We start from the raw sequence: 20122 nt of genomic DNA, 5'->3' as shown, positions 1-20122 counted from the left end.
TTTAACCTTCGCAATGTGGGGGTCTGAGACAGCCCAACGGTTAAAAGAAAATGCTTCACTTTGTTTTTGTATGCGGTAAAGTTGTCGCAATACGACGGTGGGTCACAATGACTGATGGGTCAGAATGACCTGAAGATAACACAAGGGTTAAATACTGTGTGGTGTGGTGTGTATGCTGACCTCTGATGCCAGACCATACCAGTTAAATATAAAGGTGGCAGCGTAACCTGCTAAGCGATCCAATAATTGGTTCACCTTGTTTGGGCGTTTCTGGTATGTTACAAGTGCAATACTGAAATACCATAAAATAACAAGAAACACACAGACTCTTACAAACCCATTATAGTTTATTGGACATACAGGTGCTTTTGAGTTCTGTTTAGGTGGGTTTATTGAAAGCACAGATCCTGCTCACACTGATAGGCACACTAGTACTTTGTTCAGGAGACACATAATAAACATGGCCATGTAAGCTGGGATAAGTGTTCTCGGAATCAAAATAAACGTGAGTCTATTTGCCTCATATCTCCATGCAGTATCCGCATTTCTTCTCTCTCTGTAGGTGATGTTTTACGATGAAAATAGGAAAGTTCACTTTTAATTTACTCAGCAAAAAAATACAAAAATAACTAAAAAACACGATAACATCTAAAGAACAGCAACAACAACAACAATTCTACTTAATGTCACAAATGTACATTAAAAACAAGACATAAAATTTGTGGGCCCCGTTTTAAATAACCATAAACAAGCATTGTCCCAACAATATTGTCTCCATACTGACACGGTATCTATCCTATAATCTTTCTTTACTATACAGTCATCCAATCACGCTGTTTGAACTACAAAGAAACAGAAATAGGAGATACCCTTCCTTCCTTTGCATTGTGTATGTGTTTGTATGTCTGTGTTTGTGTTGGGGTAGTTGTTGAGTTGTGTGTGTGTGTGTGTGGATCCTCAAAGTCAGTAGTGTCCCTAGTACCATGTGCCCCGTCTCTCTTGTGCATATACAGTATTATAGTTAAATTATACAGGTAGCAGCAGCACCCCTCCAGTAGGGGGTTGAGGGGGGCGAGGGGGGGGGGGAGGGGGAAGAAAGAGGGGGGCAGAGGAGGTGGAGATCAAAGGAGACTGGGCCCCAGAGCGCTTGCTACTGTGTCGGGCTGGGAGAAACAGGGTCTATGTTCTGGCCTCGCCGGCGCCTGTGCTCTGTCTTGTTCCTTTTTTCAGAGTCTTCTCGATCACCCGTGTCCCTTTCACGTTCTTGCTCTTTCTCTTTTTTCCTCTCTCTCCGGCCCTCATGGCCCTCCTTGTCTCTCCTGTTGTTCCGGTTCCTTCTCTCTCCCCGCCGCTCTCCCTTTTTCTTGTCTCCTAGAGAGAGAGAAAAAAACATTTTACACAACTCCTCTATCTCTTGTCCATCTTGACATCTTCTTTTCTTTCCATCCATTTAAACTTATTATTCAGCTATTGGTTAGGCAAATCACTATTAATTCAGTCGACCACTAGGGGTCAGCCTGACACCAAAGATGACAGCCATAGCCTAGCCAACATTTATTTCATCTGTTGCAATACTCCACTGATAGTTTTGATAAAAATAGAACGCCTTTAAATAAATGTTAGTTTATCTGCTTGTTGAACCATCATATAAACAAATCTATGTATTGGAATGTTGAGAGTTTCTCACTGAAACTCAGAAGGCCATTAGTAATAACAAGAAGAGAGATAGAGGGAGGCAGGGAGATAAAGGGAATGTGACTAAGAGATGAGTACACATATAGAGATGGAGGGAGACAAAAAGAGAGAAGATAAAATAAATAGAGAGATAGAGAGTAGAGACAAATCTACTGAAACTGGGCCTTTCCTGTTGTGCCATCCATGTGTCCACGAGCGGTATTAAGAAATTGCTGAGGTAGGCACTGAGGCCCTCTCTCCCTGTCAACCGTAGCCCCCCCCCACCACCACCACCACACACACACACACCCATACACACTCTCTCTCAACACAAATGCCCCCACTTCTGTCTGTGTCCATTAATCAGCCGAGCTCTCCGTTCTGATCGGGAGAAAAGGGGTCTCCGCTATCGACCATAGCTGACCCACACATTCCTGGGGTCCAGCCAGAGCAATATAGAGCCCTACCAGCAAACTGTGTTTAGTCTCCCCTGCAGAAGTAATGAAAGCATCTGCCTTAGAGGTGTGGAGGACACTCAACCTGGAGCTCTCTCTGCCTGTAACTATCTATTATCTACCCAAGTGTGTGTATGTATGTGTGTGTGTGTGTTGGAGGGGGGGAGTAGGTAGTATGAGTAAGTAATTTTGTGTTTGGGTGTGTCTGGGGGGTGGCTGAGGTGATGTGTGTGTGTTTGTTTTGTGTGTGTATGACAAAAGACAAATTATTGAACGAGGGGGTTGGGTGTTTCTCTTGCTGAGGGAGTACAGTCCAAACAATGTAGGGGGCTTACAGAGAGAACGATAGAGAGAGAGAGAGTTTCATTGCTGTGGTGTGCATGTGTATGCACACCACTGTCTGTCTGGCAGAGACAGAGAAACAACAGGACAAACGGATTAGCATTCTGTGAGACTGACCCACTCTGTCTCCACTGGAAGTATGACTAAAAATCATGCACCACCCATATTCTATATTTAAAGGAAGTTCTCAAATTCTCTCCAATTGCTTTCTCTGTCTGAAGATTCTGAAGCTCCAGCAGATTAGTCATTTAAAGGTATTTCCCAAAAACTGAGATCTAAGCTGACCTAGAAGGTGTTAAGACGATGACAAGGAGTGTTTATTTGGACTCTTTGCCAGTGGAATCTCTGTCTGTGAGTTTTGTAAACTGTCCTACAATATGCTGGGCCAAAATGAGACATTTGAGTTAGCAAATCTCTCCACGAACATATAACACTTACTCAGGATCTTGCTGGGGCTTGCAGGGGATTGATCCCTACCAGTTGTTTTTGCAGTCAAAGGTGGCACGCATGGAGGGGTTAACTGAAACTTATTGGATTGAGGTATACAGCCTACTGTGAAGCTACCATGAGACAGAAAGTAACATCAACAAAGAATGAGACTGTGGATTAGCTAAGGACAGCTTTCAAAAGTTAAACAACTTCATAAGAGTATGCTTAAAGTGCTGGGAGTTTGCTTATCTTGCTTAGCACAAGATACCTCCAATTAACACTGAGGCTTCACCGAAGAAATTGTCAGCTTGCATTAGTAGAATTTCAAAAAAGAGTGGGGAAAATGGAGTGTCAATGGAGAGTGTCAATGGAGAGAGAGAAAGAAGAAAGTGGCGTGGAGTATGTAAACAGCTGGGATTCACTCAAGCCATTATTCATACAATTATAACATTACCCCTTGTCTGATGTGCTGACATGAACATACAATTCTACATGACTTAAAAATATGTAAATTAATGGCTAACTTTTAAATATTTGCAAATGTATCTGCACATTTTCTATAACCAGAACACTGTTAAATAGAACTCAACTACACCCTACCCAACATACTGGAAGCTGGGTGGGGCAGGGGCCTGAGAGGCAGAGAGGATTTGTATGTGTGGGTGCGTTTGGGGGGGTGTGTTTGTGTTGCTGTGTGTATGTGGAGAAGCACAATTAGGATAATGACGTAGAGGGGGCAACATCCTCCATGGCAGGCGTGCGGTCGTCCGGGGGCTTTTGGCGGGAGCCAGGCAGGGATTAAGAGCTCTGGGCTGTCCCAGGGGAAGAATGCCCGCTGCTTTGAAGGCACGGGATGTCCGCTTGCTGCCCTTCGTTCAGCACCGACCGCCTGGCCTGAGGGCTGGAGGTCTTGGGGGGGCTGAGGAGTGGAGGGGGGCCTGGTGATGGGTCGTGAGGGGAATGGATGGATGGGTGATGGGTCGTTGTCAGATGTGCAAGGACGTGAATGTACAGAGGTGCTCTAATTTGTTGGTACCCCTCCACAAAAAACTAAAAAGGTACAATTTCCTCTGAGATAACTTGAAACTGACTAAAGTAAGTTTCCTACCATTTGCACTATCCTAGGTTGATTTTCCTTTTGTGGCCACGCCCAGGGAAGTTGGTTACAGTTCCATAGACCTTGATTTTCTTAATATTTGCAACTGTTGTCACAGGAATACCATCAGTTACTTTTACCATGCTTGTCTATTATTTTCTTTCTGATCTACTCAGAAAAGTATCTCTTTTGCTTGCTCTGGTCTATTCATTGGTGCCCACAATGAAGCCAAATAGCAGTGACTACTTTCCTCCATTTAAATAGGCTGAATGACAAAATTGAATGACAAAATTGGAGACGTGTGATACTAAGTAAAGAAACCAATTTGTTTCAAAAATACCTATAATCCAATTATTTATTATCTTTTGTAAGGGGTACGAACACGTGTCCAGGACATTTTAGAATATATTTGTAGAATGGACAATAATGAATCTATATTCACAGCTTCTTTGTTTTATTCTGTGACATACCATAGGCATGCAAGTGTGCATTATGCAAGAGCTTTTATTGTCATCATTATTCAATAAGAATGGAGGGGGGGTACTGGAGAGAGTGAGAGAGTGAGAGAGTGAGAGAGTGAGAGAGTGAGAGAGTGAGAGAATGAGAGAGTGAGAGAGTGAGAGAGTGAGAGAGTGAGAGAGTGAGAGAGTGAGATAATGCTAGAGTGAGAGCGTGAGAGAGTGAGAGAGTGAGAGAGTGAGAGAGTGAGAGAGAGTGAGTGAGTGATGGCAGTGGGATCACTCAGTTCTGTTTAAGAACAGCGAGACACAATGGATGAGTTCAAAAAGAGCAGCCTTTTTTGAAAACAGCAGCGATTAAAGTAGGAGGGTAGAGTGGGAGAGCAAGAGAGACAGAGGGAGAAAGGGCTAGAGAGAGAGACGGAGAGACAGATAGAGTGACAGAGAGATTTGGGACTTGGCAGGAGAAACAACAAATAAACCTGGCCTGGTCAGTGGGGCTCTTGGAGATGGCCAGGGGGAGGAGGAGGATGTATCACTGTCTGAAGACTGTTGGGGATTACAGAACGTTGGCGGAGGTCAGGCCCTGACCCCCTGGTGCATATGGAACATAAACACTGACACGCAGGGGACGCACCAGAGCAGATAATTAGCACTCACTGGATGTTCTAAGAGCTGGGGCAGCTGAGTAATCACACACACACACACACACACAAGCAGGGCAGGGGCAAGGTCGATAACCGAGCCTGCAGTGTGTAACACGCACCCACAGCTGTGTCCTGTGACCCATCAGAGGATAAACGTGGAGCCGACTCCACACTGAGCCCAGACCCGCCTCAGAAGCCTCCACACATGGCTGGAGGTGTTTACTTTGGTGTGAGGAGAAGGGGAACGAAGGGAACGAGGAAGAGGAGAGACAGTGAAAGATAGAAAAATTGTGAGCGAGAGAGAAAGAGAGACAGAGGAAACAAAGGGCGGGGGCAGAGGGCACATGTCATGGCCCAAATTAGTCCATCCCCGTCCAGTTGACACTCTTTACAAATTACCACCTTCGAGGTAACATGTAGTTATTTTAGTGGATCAAGTTCAGGTGTATCAGTTTGTGTGGGTATATACAGTATATTTGTGTGTATGTCTATGTGTGCATTGGAAGCTGTTGGGATAAGTGACTAAACTAACTCCTCTCTCTCCCGCTGCCTCGTGGCTCCCCAGGGAGGATCGACGACAGCCTGTCTACTGCAGTGGACAACTCCCGGCTGCATCACACGTCTGTGTAGTAAGAGTGAGGCCTTGGAGACCTCCACATCTTTCTCTGTTATCTCTCACTTGGCTGTACGGATGTCGCTAAATGAACTAGCTGCCAACCAGCATGAAAAACAGCGTGTGTTAAACTGTTTAAAAAAACACAGTTAACAAACAAAAACACAAATATAGTAAGCATGTAAATCCTTTATGGACATTTTTCCCCTCCACGACGCTCTGTTTCTGCGTTGTTTTGGTTTGGAAGTAGTGGAGTTCCATTCATTAGGAATCACGCGAGTCAATGTTTACAAGAAACTGTTGTTGTTTTGGATATTTCCAAAGCCGAAAGGTCTTGCAGCCTTGCAACACAGCAGATGCGTTCTGCTAGTGTCTAGCAACTGTGATGGTAATCATCTATGTAAACAGCTCCGTTTCCTACAGAAGGAGGGGCCGATGTTGACCAGTCCTTTCACACACACAGATAAACGAGTGAAAGTCTGGCATCCATATGAGAGCAGATGACTATCATACGTAGCAGGGACGTGCAACTATGCAACCCACCTGGGATTCAAACTCATGACCTTACCAACCAATTGCATTATTGCTTTTGTTGTCACAGAAGCTGAATGAAGTTTGATGTCATTTTTTTAATTCTTATTCCCTTTTTGTAAGAAGTGCTTTGTAACCTCGACTCATTGAGAGCTGCATCATTACCTGGACATCTTCTCTTTTTGACGATGCATTCTTTTGTCTCAGAGATGGGGGGGCAGGGTTGGCCTAGGTGGGAGGGGTGTAGGATGACCTTCCTGGTCCTTGTTTCCTCCCCCCATTTAAATCCACAGGTTCTCCCAGAGTTGGAGCAAGGGCTCCATTCGCTCCACTCACTCATCTCACAATGCACTGAAAGGGAGAGAGAGAGATATTCCATTAAATCTTGTGGGATGTGGTTTGCACTTGTGTCCGAATGATGTTGACATGATGATGATGTTTGTCATTATACAATGGAAGACTAGGAGCTGGGGTTGGGGAAATAGTGGATACTAGTAGATCTACATTGGTAAGGATCTAGATAATGCACAGAGAAAACCTGCATCAGGGTATGGTTATAAATCTCACCTTGATGGGTGCACTCCATTAGTTTGTCATTAGGCTCAAACCCCTCAAAACAGACTTGGTTGCACTGACCCTGCTGTAAGTAAAAGGTGGACCTGCATCTTGTACAGGTGTCACTGTTCACGCACGTGTCACACTCTGCAGGACAACCTGGAACATCAACACATTACCACACTATAACACACAAACACAGTTTCTCAGAGTCGCACAGTTGTTTATATGTATCTGTTTATGGGTGCACCTTCCTATGTGTGTGTGTGAGTGTGTGTGTGGTGTGAATGGTTGTGTGTGTGTGTCCTCGGCTTACTTACTGGAAACACACTCCCTCTGTGTGTCACTGCGGACCAGTCCTTCTGGACAGTTCTCCTGGCATTTCCCCTGGTGCAGATAGTAGCCTGCTCGACAGCGCATGCAAAAGTTCTTGTTGAAGCAGGAATCACACTCGGGCCCACACTCTGAAAGACAGACCCACCGCCAGCGTTTATTTAACAGTGGGAGTTATTATGTGTGTACTGGACCTTAAACATACAAGCAGGGCAGTCCCGTATGTCAGAGATGCGTCTGCAAGACTGCTCAGCAGGAATATAGGTTACTACCATACAGGGATTAGGTAGGCACCTCTCAAGGAGATACCCCAGGTTACAATGTCATGTTCTGACAATGCTGTACTTGCACAGCTTGATGTGGATATACTGAGGGACAGGGAGGTTCAAATTGAGGTTGCACCCAAGTCCTTATGACCTTTCGGAGATCTTAAAGACAATAGAGTCAATGTGGTGGTTATCTACATTTACATTTAGTCATTTAGCAGACGCTCTTATCCAGAGCGACTTACAGTAAGTACAGGGACATTCCCCCCGAAGCAAGTAGGGTGAAGTGCCTTGCCCAAGGACACAACGTCATTTTGCACGGCTGGGATTCGAACTGGCAACCTTCAGATTACTAGCCCGACTCCCTCACCGCTCAGCCATCTGACTCCCTATCCTTATCTCAATAAAGCCAGAGGGTAGGTAGGCGTGAACATCAAATCACTTCCAGTTGTCGAACCCTCTGAAAGGTACAGTGGTATTAAATGACGATGATAAAGTAATGAGGTACTAGTACAAATGTTGGTACTTACTGGTGCATATGTTCCTGTCAGGTGAGCGTGTGCCGTAGAAGCCACTGGGACAAGAGAGCAGACACACTCCGATCTGCCTCATCCCATTCCTCTCCAGAAAGATGAAGAAGCGAGGCTTGCAGGACAGGCAGCCATTGTAATCAGAGCAGGTCAAACAGCCGCCCTGGCACACCCCCGGTAATGCTACACAAAACACAGGGGCCACAGTCAATGAAAGCACCACAGAATTCAAGTTTTGATGTTCAATATTTTTTGGGGGGAGACCTAGGATAAATGTACCCAGCTCAAACTCTAATTTTCACTGTCAGACAAGTAAGGTTTGATTTTTAAGATGGCAGATCGGACTTCTCATGTAGACAGCATGAAATTATCACAGCTAATTGAGTTCAACAGCGTGCTGAAATGGAGTGGAGGCCATCGTTTATTTAGCATCATCAACAGATGCTGTTTCCAGCGACAGTGACCGTAGATTAGAAGAACCCTATAATAAACAAGACAGAAAAGCATTCGGGGCTTGTCTGTGGAATCTCTCGGCGGGAAAAATAATCAAAGGAGGTCTCAAGTAAACGCGTCTGCTTTGCACGCCACCCTGTCAGCTCTGCTCTCTCTTCACGGTGTGTCATGCCTGCTGTTTAGTGACACTGAAGGACCACCAGTGAGTATGAATGTGCTTCATAGAGAGCTAATGTGTGCCGAGTCAAATCTGAAGTGCAAATGTGTAAGCCAAGATACCCTTCTGATGTAAACACACTTAGCACTGTGTCTGTTTAAAAAATGATTGCTTTGCAGAAGGTGCTTGGGAAGGAAGGTAACGGTAGTGCACCCTGGGCCTGATTCTTTTGTCTTCTGTTAAGCTGAAATCTTTAGGCCTACTCGTTGTCTCGTACACCATAGATCACATCCTTTTGATGCAAGTAATAGATCTATATCTCATTAGCTAGGTCTGATCTCAAGACTGTGGTAAAATCCATATACACTGCACAGCAAGCTGGGGTTTGGACCCAGTTAAGAAGAGTTAGCAGTGTTTATCACAGGCAGATGGATGAGTAGTGGGTTACAAGACGTTTCCCCCTCCAGCTCTGGCATATCGTGCTATTGAGTTTGAATTTTTCCTCTGTATTCCGTTCAGCTTTTGCTGCCAGATTGCAATAGATCACCAAGATTCTGTTTGACATATCTTAGCAATCTTTACAACTGCTGTCCATTTGCCCACATTTGCTCCTGCCAAGCCCGGCTGATTCACACAAGCTCTAACTCAGAGGAATTTAGCCTGCCCTTGCACTGACACAACATTGGTTGGGCAGCAGCTTGCGTAACCAATCCCACCACAAACTTTCCTGCATATGTACATCTCTCCAATCTAATAATCACCTGCCAAATTAAAATAAAATGAAATGTTGACAGCTCCAAAATTGAGGCCTCTACGGCATTGGTAAAGTTTCAATAATTTACATGGAATTATATGTAAGGTTTGACAAAAATTCTGTCAAAGACATTTCAATATTTCCCTTTTTCTCTTTATTGGATAGGCAACTAAAAAAGAATTGGAGGGCATGAAGAGGAATGAACAGAAATTTAACAGGTCTGAATTTGAACACAGCAAACGCAGTTACAAGCAGTAGTGAGAGGCAGTAGAGACAACTATTATACCACCCAAGAGCCCCTGGACTGTAGTTTACAGAAGGACTTCTCCTTAACTAATCTATCTTTCATCTATACTGTGTTTGTCCCTAAAACAGGTAGGTTTCTATGAACGCATTGTCATTTACAACAACATTCTGACATTTAAATGTATCATCAAGCAAGATGGACGCGGATGCTTCAGGCCAGTTGACCGCATGGTCGTTGACTCGCTATCCTTTCCTCTTCTCTCCTATTTCCTTTTCCCTTTTAATAGTGTCCTGAGTAGTGCACTCATTCACCTCTCCCCCCTTCCCACAAAGCACATGCACACACACTTACTTGTGCCTTCAAAAGCATCAGCTCAGAGTAAACAATGACTAGAAAGAATTCATCTCTCCTACGAGATTAAATCCCTCTGCATTTTGATTTCAGTATTAGTATCACTAGTTATTCTTTTAAATGCACAGGTGAAAGTTGCAATTACCTACTATGACTATTTCTAATTTCACTTTAGGCACACACATTTTTGCCTTAGGGACACTGTCAGGCTGTCTGATGTACCAGTTTGAGCAGTACCACTCTGATAGCAGATTAACTAACAGATTAATTTATCTTTGGGGCATCTCAATCAAAATAATGGAAAATGTGGTAAAAACAGCTGGCGGGCTTCACGAAACAGGTTTGTCTGACTGTTTATTTGAAGGGATACTGAAACAATTTTGGATATATTTTAATTGGAGATGTGAATGGTTTAAAGAGACTTCTACGTTGCCAATTCCTAAAGACACATAATTAAGACCACTTTTTGTAAACAACAATCCCGGCACATAAGAAAGAGTTGCTCAGATGTGATCATTTTGACTAGTTCAAAACAACAAATTAGGGACACCGAATCCTAAACCGCTTTGCGTAAAGTGAGCCGTAAACCTACTGACCGCCAGAGAGCGATAGGAACTAGCGGACAGAATCAGTGCGCACGACGCAGATGCCTCTTTTACCCGCGAGAAATCGTCAAAAAAAACAAAACAAAACAATAACAGTGAAGTGAACCTCAAGTCAACTTTGTGTACGAATGCTAATAAAACAAATAGCTTAACTACAACTGGGTTTAGGAAAACAAAACCTAGTCGCATACCCTGCTGTTTTTACCGATCCAAATTAATTCAAGCTATCCATATCACCAAATATAGTATGCCCTAAACAGTTAGATCACAACATGTTATAAACCCAAGAGTGAAATGACACTTAAAACAAATAATGAAATGACTGTCCATGACACACCGTTGGGGACGTGGACCATGCAAGAGAGCACTGCAATGCGCGCGGGGCGCCTCAAGTCCACTGTGTGAATTCAGTATACTCACGTTTATGTTGCCGGTGCCTGGAGGTGTGTTGCTGACAACCAGTGTATTCTATGCAGTGCAAGATTAACACAATGGAGAGCAGTTGTAATTGCATAGTAACCCGGAGATGATACGTGTATAGCCAATGTCAATGTCCGCGAATTTTTTATTTAAAATTCCGGTGTTTTTCAGAGGGAGATTGTTGTATAATTCCTAGAATGAGCTGAATCTCCAGCACCCTTGTGCAGAAGTGAGAGATATGTGATGTACAATGGCCCAATGGTACCTGGGCCGCTCAGACAGTAACATTCTGGATAGAATCCTCATACGTGCCACAATGCTCGACCAAAGCAGGTATCCACTGTGATAGAACGTATTCCCACAACATTACCCGTTATTTTATCCTCCACCGTCACGGGACTAAGGAAAAACGCAGAGCAGAAATGCAACTAACATAGTGATAAAAAAAACTTTAATTTGTCCTCTTCCAGTGGTCCACACCGATTCCGTGTGAAGGTACTCCGGGCGTCCAGGTGTGAGGGCTACTTTATTGTGCCCTGCGAGGAGGAGGTCATCGCGTCATCTCAGCATCTAACTGAGAAGCCAACACTAAAACTCGAAGGCCGACACAGCAGAACCTTTAAGTGTCATACAGAGTGCCAAGTTTCGATGGGTTTGGAAATGTGTGTTTTGTTGATGCACGCCTGCTATTGCCTTCGAAACGAAACTCGAACAAATCTCTGCGTATAGTTTCAGCTCTTTTCTGCTTCGCGTGCAGTACCCATTCACTCACTTCGGTTTGCTCTCTGATGACTTCAGCCCGGTGTCGTGTCTCTTTCTCTCTCCACTCCACGCGCTCCAAAGTTTATTTAGAGGGCAAGCCCCCCACGTCAGAGACCCCCTCGCTTTTGATTCCTAAGTTATTTTAGAAAGGCAGTTAATGCACGGCGTTTAGAAATCTAGTGAGTTGTAATCTCATATCAACAGAATAACAGGTAGCCGACTGCGATAACTGTCATTTAAATAGACCTTTAATTGTTTCTATTGATAATTATCAACAGTTAACTTAATGTATTTTAGTTGTTGTCAATTACGAAATGAGAGCAATTAAGACAGACTTTACCATGAAAAGTTGTATTATATTTGAAAATTGTTTATGCTTGTGTTGTTTCTAATGTGGATCCACAAGAATACAATATACACAAATTAAAACCACATTGTCGGTTCATAACACGCGGCTTGGTTTATAAAGCGCAGAGGAGACGAGTCTCCAGGGACTTGCGGTTCTAACCTTGGGAAAGTTCCTGTATGTAGGCTAATAGTGTTTAAAACGGGAGAGATAGACAAGAGGGTCGTGTGGCCTCTAATTTCTCTGTCTCTTTTACAAATAACATCGGTACTGAGCACGAGTTTTTGAAGCCTGGATTTAGGCCCTACCATCCTGTTGGAAATATTATCAACAACAATTATGGTTCTCGAGTTTGTTTATTAATTGTTGCAGTTCAGAGATAGAATAAGATCTCCGACAATTCGTCAGCACGAAATGTTACGTACAGGCACACCCACAAGGGCATCTCTGGAGGCTCATACCAGCGCTCCTTGGTTAGTTGTGAGTTGTGCTAGAGCAGCGCACCCACCGTTTTACTGTATACCTATTTTTTTTGCCAATTTCCAATTGCCAAAAGTGAAAAACGTGTCCTTTGTAGCTACTCATGTTGTTTTGCAACCTCATTTGTCATTGGCAAGATTAGTACCTGTGAAAATAAAGAAAATACAGTTGTCATTCTAGCATGATTAATAGCAAAATACAATTCCTGTAATTTGTGCATTTTTTTTATTCTAGTATTATTCCAATATGAACACTTCAACACCCTATTATAAATTGTAAATGCCGATTATGTGGGCCACAGAAGTTCCATCACCTCTAGAGGGAGTCAGTGCCGTATAAGCCTATGTGACCCACATAGAAGAATATAACTGTTTAGGGAGTAATGTTATAGGGATCTACTTACCCAGGATGGGCACTAACATACTATTTATGTCTGCAGCAATGGGAGAGATTATTGCACTGTGTGTGTGTGGTGGAGAAATAGCAAGTGATAGAGCGAGAAAGAATAGAAAACGTAAAATCAAGAGAGGCTTCAGCCCGTTGCAATGTATCTACGTCCTGTATGCCAGTGGTATTCCTAATTTCCAGATAGGGGGTTATTTACTTGTCTGGCAACATTGAAAAGGGGCCTGCTGCTTTCTCTAACCAGTGTGTTGATGTTTACAAGAGCATCATGCAGGCCAATGCTTCCTTCTCATCTGCAGCTGCAACATCAGTTACTCTGATGTGGAAAGAAATGCAAACATTGTGTGGTCTCCTTTCTTAAGTGAGCACACTGCACCCCCCCCACACACACACCCCACAAACACACACAAGCCACCAGACCTCTCCTCACCACCATCCAGAAATATGCCAGCGCGGCCACACTCGAGGGTTGATCATTACTTCTTGTCCGGTTGTTTGTTTATGATATGCTTAAACCCCCGCTCATACTGTTTAACTGTTTAGTTTTTAGTTTAATTGTTGTTCAGACAGAAATGACATTTCACAAGTAGGGTTGGGTATCGTTAAAATGTTTTCGATTCCGATTCGGATTCCGTTTTTTTGAATCCGGTTCTTATGGAATCTTGGTTCATATTTAAAAAACAATTCGGGAGAGAAAAAATATAAGAATATAATTTTCTGTTAGCAAGCTCTGATTCTGACATGCAAGTAGATACAGGAGAATATCCATTGATATTTCTGTGAAAAACTAAACATGTTTCCTGTATTTATTCAAACAACATTTGTAGGCCTATTATCCAATCATGTTCTAGGCCTATAGCCTACTCTATATAACTACAAATAGCATCCAAAGTTTACGTCAAATTATGAGATGGAAATAAATACGATGGAGGGGTAGCTTAACCTACAATTTCTATTTCTGGGAAAAAGTTTAGTTTTTTTTTTTTTTGCCTTTTTTGTGCCCCACTGCCATTTTCGTTTCATTTTGTCGGGCGATCATTTAATGGAGAGGCAGTAGCCTAGGATACAAACTTTTTGGCTTTATATTTCAACTGTCAAGTCAACCAATCAGCTTTAACTAACAAAACTATCCTATGAACTACTTATGATTAGGGTTGGGTATTGAGAACCGGTTCCATCTTAGGACAGGTTCCAAATTTCCAAAAACCGTGGATTCGATAAGACACAAGCCTTTCAATTCCTCACTTCGGTTTTACTTTACTGCGAAGGGTATTATGATCCCTTGGTGCTATTTTTACGTAGATAAATTGCAAATTTACAAGAGGTTTCTTCTGCACTGTCACTTGTATTCCCCTGGTTGAGCTTTTTACATGGCTTGTGTAGAGAGAATGTATGGTCCCTAACATCATACTGTAGGCCTCCCGGAGGTTGGAAGTGGAAAAAGGGGTTAAAAATGTATAGTAATAATGATAGCAATAATAATACTAACAATAATAATAAAAATAATAACAATAGTAATAATAATAATATATTGTATTTGTAATGCGCCTTTTTTGCACTCAAAGCGATACAAACAATACCCTCTTTGTGTCTCCCAGGTCCATCCTGCTGGTGTCCCAAAAAGGGATGCTGACTGGGAGTACGTGTGTTTAAATGTGTGTGTGTGTGTGGTGGAGTTGGGGGGTGATGGTCGGTAAGGTCGCTTGGTCACTCCCTGTGACCGCCCGTGACAGGATCTGTCAGCACTCTCCAATGAAGTCTGGCAGGTGCAGAAATCAAGCCCAGAACTACATGACTGTACGAATGGGCCAGGAGAGCAAATCAAACACCTATTTCAGTCATCATAGCCATCATATCAGCATCTCAGAAACCTGCAGGCCAAGGTTAAAACCGGGCTTGGCTCTCTCTTTCAAAATGACTCTCCTTCACTCCCTCTGACAAATTAACCCTGATTCAGATGGTCATCTCACCCATGCTACACTAGATGTTCTTTCGATTAGATCATACTTTACTGTCTGCCAAGGCAGATATTTTATTTGCATCACCATGCATGATGCACAAATAAAAGAGTGTGACACATATTAAGCATACACAATGTTCAAATAGTTTTCAGATATGTTTATGTTGATATTTCAAGTACAGGGCTGCGATTATACTTCCATGTGCATGCCAGTGTGTTAATCACTCTTTCCTGTTTGCAGCTGCCAGAGGCAAAAATCGACTACAAAACCAGTTACAGTAAACCAAATCGTTTTCCCTGGTTTTCAGTACCGTTTTGTAATTAATGTCTGTCTTATTGTTGTGCTACTACCGTGCCACTGTACCCACTGCCTTGTAGTACTACTGTTTTCTAAAGTGCTAGGATTTTTCTCTTTATCTTGAGTGGTGTAACCTTTAATGCTTTAGAATCTAAAGCAAATCTAAAGTTTACATTCTATGCTAGATTGATGTCTAAGCTGTCATGTGTTCTTCATGTCCAAGTCCAATGTATGTGGTATGTCTGCTATGGGGCCTGTTGTGTTGCAATTTTTAGTTTTGTTCCTTCTCATGCCCTTCATCCCCCCTCCCTCCCCCCCTGTGGCAGAAACACATCATAATTCCGCACCAACTTTGCACGTTATCCTGAGCTGCAACAGACAGAGAAGGATAGCGCAACAGAGGAGAACAGGAATGGATTCAGTATCAACTATCAATGACATTGGGTCCCTGAAATGTGCTGGCCATGTAAATCTGGCATAATACCATCAATATTATTATTACTCTTACTCTCTGAAGGCGAGTCTAATATATAGCTCTTGCTTCATCAGATTCTCTTACTTGTCAGGAGGACTTAGATGCAACCACAGGACATGAGACAGATGCATACACAAGGACTGAGATGGGATCCGGGCCTGACCTGGGCATTTTGGAGCTAGACAAGGACTGATCATTGAGGGTTTGGGGCTGTCAGCTGCACAGGGCTGGAGAGAGCGCCAACAAGGGGGACAAGATGGGGTGAGAGAGGGGTGTAACGTGTTCCCCCCAGGCGTCTCTGGGCTGAGCCCCACACCTGCTCCTCTCAACAGAGTCCTCGGCAGCACTGAGGTTGTTTAACAGACATTCCTGGGGTGTTCCCCCAATGTTGCTCTGACGTTTTTATCATTGTTGTATGATGAAAACACGCTTATGTGATCCTCCTGGATGGCTCGAGCTGATTTCACCGTGATTGTGACATTGACTACGGATTCTTTCCGAAGCATGCTTCTTGCCGGTGAACTGACATGTTATATAAATGGAACATAAGATGTAAAAAGCCCGGAACATGAGTGGAACAAAACTAGAAAAAAAACAATCCCCATGTTAACCCTTGTGTTGAAGTCTGAAAGTCCTGTGAGAAAAGTCACGTACAACTACACCAGAGTAGACCTTCCTTTTTAGGTTTATATGAAGGAGAATATGGCAGCTGTCCCCTGGTCCAGAGTAGTCCCCATAGCCCATGAGTAGGGTTGCAAAGGAATTGACAATTCCCCTAAAGTTTCAGGAAAGTTTCCATTGGAATTTTCAATTGACAAAATGTTCCTTCAATAGAAATGTGTTGCTTATTTTACCATTGTACATTAATGCAAGAAGCTAAATGTATGTATGAATATATAACAATGGACGCAAATAATATTTTGATTTAGCTTCTACACACAACATACAGTATAAATATACATTTATTTATTTTTAATACGGATGAAAAGTTAATTTGAGAGTCTGAGGCAAGTTATGGTGAGTAAAAATCTAGCACAAATTAAGTAGGATTGCAATTCACTGCATGCCTTGTCCATCCTTCCATCACATAAGCAGTTAATTCACTCACAATGTACTCTACAATGTACAATGTAAGTTTTGATTATGTTACTGGGGTTAATATATGTGTACTAAGTTGAGGGTAACACTACAAAATAACTAGAAACTATTAAAATAATATATTATGTAAATGTTTATCCCACAGCAAGAGAATCCTATCCTAACCCTAATTCATTCTAGTAAATTCCTGAAAATTCCCAACTACTCATAGCTATTTCCTCATTAATTTCTCAGAATTCCAGAATATTTCAAAACATTTCAAATTTTCTGTGAGTTTGCAAAGTAAATGAGATTAATCAAAACCTCCAGTGCCTTATTCTCATCAGTCGTTGCTGGGAAACCTGTGCGACAGCTCCAAGGATCTGATTATGTATAGAAGGCATCTTGGGTTTAGATTAATCTGCATGGCCTGCCCTGGGCATTCTTTCACTTTGATAATGCTTTCTCACTCTCTTTCTCTTTCTTGACAGGTGGCTTGTCTGGGCCAACTTTTTGCCCAACAGTAATCAGTTTGCTCTACAGGGACTCCAGTCTGGGCAGTAGCTTGTGTGTGTATGTTTATTAGTCTGAGAGAGAGAGAGAGAGAGAGAGGGATTGTGTGTTGGCAGGACTTTTATTTTAATTTACTTACATCCTTAAAAAATTTAGGATTAAGTAGTAATAAATGAAGTTATTAGTCCTTAGTTTTTCCTTTAAAGAAGGGCAAACGTCTATCGTTGGTCAACATCTCTCAGAGAAAGCTACTTGCAATAAGATAGAGATCCGATACCATAAGTTTCCAAAATTCCACATAAGACAGATGTAAGAGCTTTATTTTTGTAGTGAACAATTTCCTTTCTATCTAGGGGACTCCAATGGAAAGTTCCTGAATTAAAACACGTGTGAAAGCACAATTTACCTCCTCATTTCTATCGAAGCAGAACAACCCCAGGCACAGGACGGTGAAATGTGCAATACCTCTTTATAACACAAATGAATTCAGACTTTTTCCATTCAATAAAACTAGCCCCTTGCCCTTTTCCAAACAAGTCTGCTGTGTGACACATCTGTTCTTGTGAAGTTAGCCGATAACACACATGCAAGCACACACCTCTCTGAGGCACTATGTTCAGATCCCGCAGTGCTACTCTAACTGACCCTAATTAGCCTATCACAGAAACCATATTAATATGTGGCATTAAATATATAATAAATAGATGGAATTCAAGGACTCTGGACTGTGTCAACCAAAACATGTTTGTTTTAAGCGTGAAGTCTTTGCCCAAAACGTGTTTAAGTGCACATGAATAAAGGGGAAGTGTTAAAAAAGTCTATCTTCTCAAAATAGGCTCAACCATTTCATATTGAGATATCTAAGATGGGATATTTGTGGAAACATAGTGGCTCCAAAGTGAACTGGTGTTAGTTAGCCTCCACAGGCATCCATTTATCGTTTAAGAACCAGTCAAATAAAAACGACCTTGGACCCATAAAACACTGTGATTCGGGGCACTCATTTTTAAGTCCAGCTTTTCTTGCTAATGACCAGTAGTTTGGTCTTGTTGGTGTGGACAGTGGAGTTAGTCAGTCGAACCAGCACTGAGCAGTGTTCTATAAGTAGCCTAGCTAGCACACATGTTAGCCGTGTGTTTAGCATGTGAACCCTGTAAAATATGTATGATTTCTGCGTCAAAGCCTTGCAAAGGCTGGGGCCCTAATGACAGTTTATAACCAGTGATAATGACCCCTCTATAAAAACCAGCCGCTTTACAATCATGGCCAGTATCTTGTAAGACTGTTAAAACCTCCTCACTGTAGTGAACTTATACGTAGACTGTGTATTTCCTAAACATGAAATATGTTACATTACAGGTGCGTCTGGTACACTTTTGTTGCTGGGTGTAGGACATTTTGTAATTCTGTGAATTAGCCTGACAGAACCAAGAAGCCAGGAGGAGTTAAATCCACCAATGCCACGAGATTGCCAGATCAAGGCTGAGAAACCAAACACTCAATCTCCAGTTCTAAATGAAGTTTCAAAAGGCTTTAAAGAATATTTTAGAATATTTCCACTGCAGGAAAAATCACAAGAGTTATCTTACACGCCTGACAGCATACGTGAGCAGCCATGATCCTTGCCACAACAAAGACACACACACTATTCACACAAAAACACTGAAGACGGTACAGTCTCTTTCAACAGTGAGATAATGGATGGGGTGGTGGACAGCCTACAAAGACCACCAGGGAGTAAACAATGAACATGGCGTACTTTTTTGTCTCTGTTTCTTCCTCTTTATCTCCCCCTCTTTTCTTTGTGTGTGTATATTTCAGTGTGTGTCAGTACTAGGCTAGTGAGGGACCTTATTTTGCTAACAAGCCAGATATCAGCCATCTCTGCCTTAGATTACTCATTTTTCTCTTGTTCTGGAACTTACTGGAATTTGCTAATCACCAACAGGTGGCATAGAGAGGGGAAGCAAACAACTCAAAATAACAGAAACTAAAATGTGGTAACACTCTACAATCATGGTACATTCTCCATGATTACATGTGTTTGTGTGTGTGTTCAGCATGTTAGTAGGATGTGTGCGTGTGGGTTCAGGGATTCCGTCTCCGGGGCATTTCCTCTGCGGCTTGGGCGAGACCTCTGAATCTTGCTATGATCGGAAACACTGCTATTCCCTGACCCCCCCCAAACACAGATCCTTTTACACACACACACACATACTACATACTGTACACTCATGGTTGGAAACCACAGGGCCCCCATTCACACTCCACTCTGACATACAACATAATCCGACAGGGTAACTACTGACATTAGGTTGTAGTTAGGGCTAACAGTCCTGTAGCAACAGTCCTGTAGCAACTCTGAGGCTGTCTGGGTATTCTGGTCATAGCAGTTCAGCAGGGTTGTGAGTTCTGTCACCAAGTTACCCATAACTTTCCCATCTCTTGTCAAAAGCTGTATTGATACATTTTAGAGTCTAACAATTTATCAGTTAACACAAACAAATTGCTTAAGTAGCTGCTGAAGTCTGTGGGAAAAAGGTCCATAGCTTATTCATGTGTTTATCATTAGGAGTTAAAGTATGTACACTATAATCATTTTACAAGTTGACACTGGCAGCTTTCTGAGGTTGGCTAACGCTCTGCAAGCATCTGACTGAATAATTATGTGTTGAATAAACTGGAAGGAATAAAATAATCTAAAAGTGTTTTTTGTATATCTGTGGCATGATTATCTTGCCAACCAGGTACTCTTTGTAGTTGAAATGCGGCAGGTATATGGCTATGGACCCTAGGATATGCAGTGCCATGTGTGACGTGGTTTGCATGAGCTGTTTGCAAAATAAGCCTAAAAGGTTACGTGCCCTGCATCATGGGCACTCTAATAATA

General features: G+C 42.5%; 1 protein-coding gene across 2 annotated transcripts in view; it reads right to left on the bottom strand.

Moving 5' to 3' along the window:
* Nucleotides 1–345: 345 nt before the first annotated feature.
* rspo3 (R-spondin 3) overlaps nucleotides 346–20122 on the bottom strand; it is a 42984-nt gene continuing 23207 nt past the window's right edge. Inside the window, exons 1-6 of one of the 2 annotated variants that reach the window (XM_067238303.1) lie at nucleotides 10917–11202; nucleotides 7930–8112; nucleotides 7121–7264; nucleotides 6813–6959; nucleotides 6411–6596; nucleotides 346–1371 (exon numbers count right to left, since the gene is read on the bottom strand). In XM_067238303.1, coding sequence (XP_067094404.1) covers nucleotides 1151–1371; nucleotides 6411–6596; nucleotides 6813–6959; nucleotides 7121–7264; nucleotides 7930–8112; nucleotides 10917–11010 — 975 coding nt within the window. In that variant the 5' untranslated portion in view covers nucleotides 11011–11202 and the 3' untranslated portion in view covers nucleotides 346–1150. Of the gene's footprint in view, nucleotides 1372–6410; nucleotides 6597–6812; nucleotides 6960–7120; nucleotides 7265–7929; nucleotides 8113–10916; nucleotides 11203–20122 lie in introns of those variants that run through there. The other variant, XM_067238304.1, reaches the window with a different exon arrangement.

The sequence above is a fragment of the Osmerus mordax genome, chromosome 6 (genome assembly GCF_038355195.1).
Source record: "Osmerus mordax isolate fOsmMor3 chromosome 6, fOsmMor3.pri, whole genome shotgun sequence".
NCBI classification, from domain to species: Eukaryota; Metazoa; Chordata; class Actinopteri; order Osmeriformes; family Osmeridae; genus Osmerus; species Osmerus mordax.
The sequence above is the reverse complement of the archived record's forward strand: the minus strand, read 5'-3'. Positions and strand labels throughout refer to the sequence as shown.